The following is a 6,000-nucleotide window of genomic DNA, read 5'->3' as shown; positions in this document are numbered from 1 at the left end:
GACACGACCCCGAGTTTCAAAGAGAAGCCCCTCAGCTCTCCTCGCCCACTGCCCAATCTCCCCTCGGCCCTTCAGCTCTCTGAAGCACGGGGGAGGGGGGAAGGCCCAGTCTGGGGAGAGGACGCTCCAGGCCCCAAACTGGCTAGCGGGGGTCCGGAGACCTCCACTCTAGGACCGCTGACCAGACCCAAATCCTGTCGCTGCGCTGACTCCCCCTCCCCAGGGCAGCGCGCCAAATCCGCGCATGCGCACTCACAGGATTGCCGCGTAGCTCTTTCTCCCCCCCCCCCCTTTCTTTCCCCGCCCCTTCTCTCCCTCCCTCCTTTGCCGGTCCCCTCCCTCTCCCCCCCTCGCCCCCCCGTCGCGGCACCTCAGTCCGGGGAACAGTGGTGCGAGCTCCAGGCCCGTGCACTGAGGAGGCGGAAACCGGGGGAGCCCCCAGAGCTCCATCAGGCCCCTTCCAAACGCTCCCCCACCCGGTCCACGCCCCCCACCCCCTACCCCGCCTCCTCCCAATTGTGCATTTTTGCAGCCGGAGGCGGCTCGGAGATGGGGTTGTGAGCTTCGCTCTGGGAGGGGGAAAGGGGAGAAGAGAAAAGCAGGGGGTGAAGGGTTTGGATTTGGGAGGAGGGGGCGGGCGCACCCCCGACAGCAGGCCCTCCCCAAGGGGCTCTGAACTCTACCTCTTCACCCACGCCCCTGATGCTCTTTGCTTAAGGATAGGATAAGAATAGAGGAGGAGGAGGGGAGAAGGAGGAAAAAGGGGGACCCCCCAATTGGGGGGGGGGGGGCGACGGCAAGAAGTAGCAAGACCAGAGGGGAGGGGGCTGCTGCTTGCATCAGCCCACACCATGCTGACCCCGCCGCTGCTGCTGTTGCTGCCCCTGCTCTCAGCTCTCGTCGCGGCCGCTATCGATGGTGAGTGAGATTCCGCGGCCCCCTTGGACCCCTGGGGACACCCACTCCCCAGCCCCCACTCCTGCGCTCAGATGGGGAAGGGAGACGCGGGAGGGGGTGCCTTTTGTTATCCCAGTCCAGCTGACACAGCAGCGGCCCGACTGGGGGCGGGGATGGGGGTCCGATTTGGAGGATGGGGGCCCAGGGCAAATGATGCTTCCGGGACCCCCCAGCCCAAACAAAGACCAGAGGCCTGGGAAGAGAGAAAAGGGCTCCCCTTTTTTCTGATCCTGGGATCCAGAGGCCTTCTCCTCCTGTCTCTGGTTGGGGAGGGCCTCTGCCTCCCCTACATCCTCCACCCCCCCCACCCCCATCTGAAATGTGAAGGAATCCGGATTTGCAATGTACGGCTGCAAAGGGGTGGGGGGGCTTTTGCAGTGGCCTCTGAATCTGGAAGGGGGAGCTGGGTCAGGGTTGCCCTGCTGGGCAGAGGGCAGGCAGGCCCGGGAAGGCTGTGGGTGGAAAGAGGGAAGGCCACAGGGAAGGCCCCCTGCTTGGGTGTGGAATCTGGGCCTGGGGAGTCCAAGCTTGGAGGCCTAGGTCCAGGATCCAGCGGGCTACCCGCCTGGGTTCCTAAGCGGGCACTTCCCCCTCTCAGGGCCTCTGTCAGTAGCCTGGATAGGGCTGGGTGGGGGTGGGGGTGGGGGCAGCGATGCTATGTGACTTTGAATTTTCCTTCTTAATTCCTGGGAGCTTTGAGATGAAAAACGTCAGATGTCATCATTGGGGAAGGGGACTGGAGAATGGCCTGGAATGCTGAGGTGGGAGGGAGGAAAAAAGCTGCTTTCTCCCTGACTTCTGGCTTGATCACAGTTTGGACAGGAAGGAGAGTTGGAGGTTGGATGGGGGTTATGGCTATGGCCCTACCCCCCAATTCTCTACTCCTTTAGGAAATGTGTTTATTTCTCTCCACCTTTGCCCCATACACACACATTTTGTATATTACAGTTAGGCTTGGGCTAGAACAGAGTCTTTTTGGGGAAATGGGGTGTCCCCTCTCCCCGCTCTATGTCAGCTATTTTTCTCTTGCTTGTGAGTCACTGGTTCAAGTCTTGCCCAAGCTTTGAGCTAGGATCATGGGGTTGGGCTGGGCTGGGCCCCTATTTGAGGAGGGTGGGATCTCATCCCTTCCCGTCATTTTGGTCCATCCAACCAGGGAAAAACCTGGACCCAGTATCATCATGCACCCCTCCTCCATCTTCTAAATTTTGCCAGGTTAGGATTGGGAAAGTTTTTCTCTGAAACCAGATTGTCTCTCCCTCTCCTCCCCTCCCCCCAGCTTGCTTCAGTTAGAGAAGAGAGGTTAGGGAGTCGGGAAGTAACTGTGCCCCCAAAAGACAGTATTTTCAGTGGCTCCCAGTTATGTTGACTGTCTGTTCCCTTCTCTGCCACTACCTCAGTTATCTGCCCAAGAGGAGAAAAGAGGCTTTCTCTTGAATATTCTCTCTAGACCAGTCCTCACAGGCAGCCCTAGCCCATGACTTCCTTGTTATACATGTTCTTTCCTCTTTTTCTCAACCCTGTGAGGTGGGAGGGGAAACTAAGGCAGAGAGGTTTGGGCGCATGACTTCTAGGGAGAATAGAAAAAAAAATTTAAGAGAAAAAGAGAGACCCTCACATCATGGGAGGATGGAGTTAGGAAGAAGCAAGAGAGGCCTCTTCGGAGAGCAGAAAAGTCCCCATCCCATTCAAGGATAGCACCAGATTGCTTCACCCCCAGACTTCTAAGGTGGTTCTATTTGCCACACTACAGGTTAGTTGCTGGTGAGTGGAAGTGGGAGAGATTGGACATGTTCTCCTTAACTGTCTCCCTGCCCTTTCTTAAAATTTCCACCAAGCCCACATCTGTAACCCAGCTCAAACCAAACTGTATCCAAAGTCCCAGGAAGAGGACCCTTCCCCAGACACACTCTACTACTCTTACCTTGGGAATGGAAATATGAATCATCGGTTCTACCCCACTCTGAAGGGGGGGAAAGGGGTATTGTACAGACCTGTAGGGCTGGTGCTATCCAGGGCAGCCCAGAGGATTCTCTTATCTCTACCCCTGCCCTCATGCCTTGGGCCCACTGCCTTCTTTCTCCAAAGAAGGAAACCTTTTGACCCCAGATACCTAACTTTGTGTCTAAACTTTCTCTCTGCTGCTACCGCAGGCCTTGCTGCTTTCCTTCTAGGGGAGCAGCCCTAGGAGTCTTCCCCACCTCTTTTGCCTCGTCTGCTCCACCTGAACTCACCCCAGTGTCCCCTTCTCTTTGGGGAGCCATGTCACCCCCACTAGTAAACAGAATTGAGTGTACTTGCTATCAGGGAGGATGAGGAAATGGATGAGGTGGGAATGGGAAAAAGGGTCATTGAGGACCCTGCTGAGCTTAGGAACATCTTGTAGTGGGGAGGGCAGCCCCAGGCAGTTATGGCTCAGGGAAGGCCGACTGCCTCCCTCTTTCCACACCCCTCTCCACACACGCCCTTGAGCCAGTTGTATTACCAGTTATCAGACAAGCTGGACAGTTGAAGTGAGTTATGAGGCTGAGGTGTTTGCCTCCTGGCTCTCTGAGAGAAACTTCCAAACTCCTTTTTTCCCCAGTCAGACCCCCATCCTTGAACATCTCCCCTTCCCCTGGTCTTTCAAAGCAGGGATGTTTAGCACAACGATTTGGAGATTGGAGGAATATTTTGATGGTAGAGGCTTCTTCTTTTCTTCCAATCTTGCTCCCCCTTCCTCCATTTTCTCTCCTCCCCCCCCCCCTCCATATATATATGTTGTTGTTTGTTTTGGTTTTTGGTTTTTGGTTTTTTTGTTTGCCTCCAACCTCTCCACTGTCACTGAACCTCTTAAGGATGTCAGTTGGGGTCCTGGCTAGAGCCAGATCCTGTCCAAATCCGCCCAACTCCTCAAGACTCCATGCTTTAAGGAGCCCCTCTTTACTCAAGTCAAACTTTCTTTCCTCCTGCTGCGGTCTCCGCCTTTGCACATCAGAACCCCGAGCCTAGGGCATATTGCCCCTCAGTAGTCTCTTGTCAGCATCCCCCCACTCTGTGTACTCTCCAGGATTCAAGCCTTCTGGCTCTGTATGGAGAGCTCACCGCCCTTGGGGAATCTGGGTGCAGCTGATTTGGGGCCATGAAAGGGTCCTTGACCTGGTGGAGCTGGGTGCCCCTGTGAGCATTTGGAGAACTTAGTCCCACCCCACTGTGTTCAGTCCCAGATTTCAGCCCAGTTAGCAGGATCCTGCATTGTTTGGAGAAGGAAGCAGTTGGCTTTGGAGTGCTTCCGGTGCAGTGGCCCCAGGCACTAGTGTAAAAACTCCCCAGGAAAGAGGTGAGGGATAGTGGTGGGGGAGAGGTGTTTGTCCCTCTTGCTCCCTCAGGGGAGATGAGAGTCTCTCCGAGGCCTTGGCTTCTCTGGTTGAAGAGCTCCAGTCTTCTTCCCTTTACTCCCTATTCTGTGGGAGGCAATAACCCTTGTTCTGGGTATTCCTTGGGAAAGAACTGCTACAGCAGGGACTCTGTCTCCATAAGTCAGGATATATGCTGCCCCCACCCTACTCTGAGTCTCGGGGGCTTGTTGTTTTTTGGGTTCATCCTAAGACAACTGTGCCATTATCTTGGCAGCCTCTGGGCTGAGACCCCTTCCTGTCTATTTTCCCTCTGTCTGCTGTCATTGGTGTGTGCTCTCTTGGCCTCTCCGAACCTTTGTCTCTCATCCTCCTGGTTCATCTCTGTCTGGTTGCCCACCCTTTGTGGCATTCTCTGTCTATCTTTTTTAGTCTCCATTGCTTGATTTGTCTCTACCTGTCTCCATCCACTTCCATCCAGGCCTGGGATGGGCATCTCAAAACTCCGTGGGAGTGAGCATGTCTCCTGGGCTTTCCCACATGCTCTCTTTCCCACCTCGCCATTTTGGAATTATTCTTCCCCTCCCAGGTCAGAGTCGGAATGTCCAGTTCTGCAGTTCGCCCTTCACTTTCCTCCAAATTTCTCTCTCTTTTTCCCCCTCCACTACTTTTAGGAATGGATTTTGGAGAGAATGTTTCTGGAGGAAGGGAACTTGATACCTTTATGGGCTGAGTAATAGGGGAAAGGAGATATTTCAGAAGGAAAGGGGGAGGTTAGACTTCTCTCAGAACTTCCTCATGACCTGAGAACTGGAGAAAGGTGTGGGGAACGGGTCAGGAGCTTAGACCTCCTTCTGCTGAGCATAAACCATGCGTGTGTGTTGGGGGTAGGCTTATAAAGGCCTTATAAAGGCCTGGTGAGAGATATGATGACCTCTGGGGGGGTTTGAGGGGTTGAATTTTGCTTGTGGGGAAAGGAAAAGATGGTGGGGAGGTCACTGGTCAGGCTAATGTCCTGCTGAGTCAATATTGACTCAGGATGGAGGGGGAGACCCTTCCCCTCCCCTGGCAGTCCAAGCCATCCCGTCTGTACGTCTGTCCAGGCCGCAAAAGCAGAGTCCCAGACTCAGGAATGACAAAAATGTGTCTGAGCCTCACTGAGCTGCGGGAAGGAGCCACCGGGTAACACCCAAAATACATAAAATTCAGTGAAAAGCTCTCGGTTTGGGTCTGGGAGGCCCTGCTGCCCCACCCCCCTATGTTTGAAAGTTTAGATTCCTGCAGGCTCTGCCCCCCAGCCCCTGGCCACCCCCAGCTCTTCTGTTCCTTTAGATATCTCACGTGGTTCCCTTTAGAAAATATCCCCCTGCTAACACAGCCTATCTCTCCCTCTGCTGTGTCTGCTCCTGAAAAGGGCCCCAAGGGTCCCCTTCATGCTTTCCTGGCCCCAAGTCTCCTGGTCCTTTAGGACACGCCATCTGAGGTCGCAGCTCCCTTGCTCCCAAGGAGAGCTCCCAAGGGGATCAATGGATGGGTCTCCTCTTCTGGAGAAGACTCCCTCAGGGTTTGTCCTTTCCTGTCATCCTCTCTTCTCTAGCCAGGCACTCTCGCCCTCCTTCCCCACCCCACCCCCAAGGTCCCGGAATGGGACAGAGGACAACAGCCAAGGCTCAAGCAGGGCAGTGGGGTCCGTGTTGTGTCTGGACAC

General features: G+C 55.0%; 1 protein-coding gene across 1 annotated transcript in view; it reads left to right on the top strand.

The window, feature by feature from the left end:
• Nucleotides 1-611: 611 nt before the first annotated feature.
• LRP1 (LDL receptor related protein 1) overlaps nucleotides 612-6,000 on the top strand; it is an 82,354-nt gene continuing 76,965 nt past the window's right edge. The window contains exon 1 of the mRNA XM_040490431.1: nucleotides 612-918. Coding sequence (XP_040346365.1) covers nucleotides 852-918 — 67 coding nt within the window. The 5' untranslated portion in view covers nucleotides 612-851. The remainder of the gene's footprint in view (nucleotides 919-6,000) is intronic.

Source organism: Herpailurus yagouaroundi, unplaced genomic scaffold (genome assembly GCF_014898765.1).
Source record: "Herpailurus yagouaroundi ecotype Mexico unplaced genomic scaffold, PumYag 182, whole genome shotgun sequence".
Lineage (NCBI taxonomy): Eukaryota > Metazoa > Chordata > Mammalia > Carnivora > Felidae > Herpailurus > Herpailurus yagouaroundi.
This window is presented reverse-complemented; position numbering and strand designations above follow the sequence as displayed.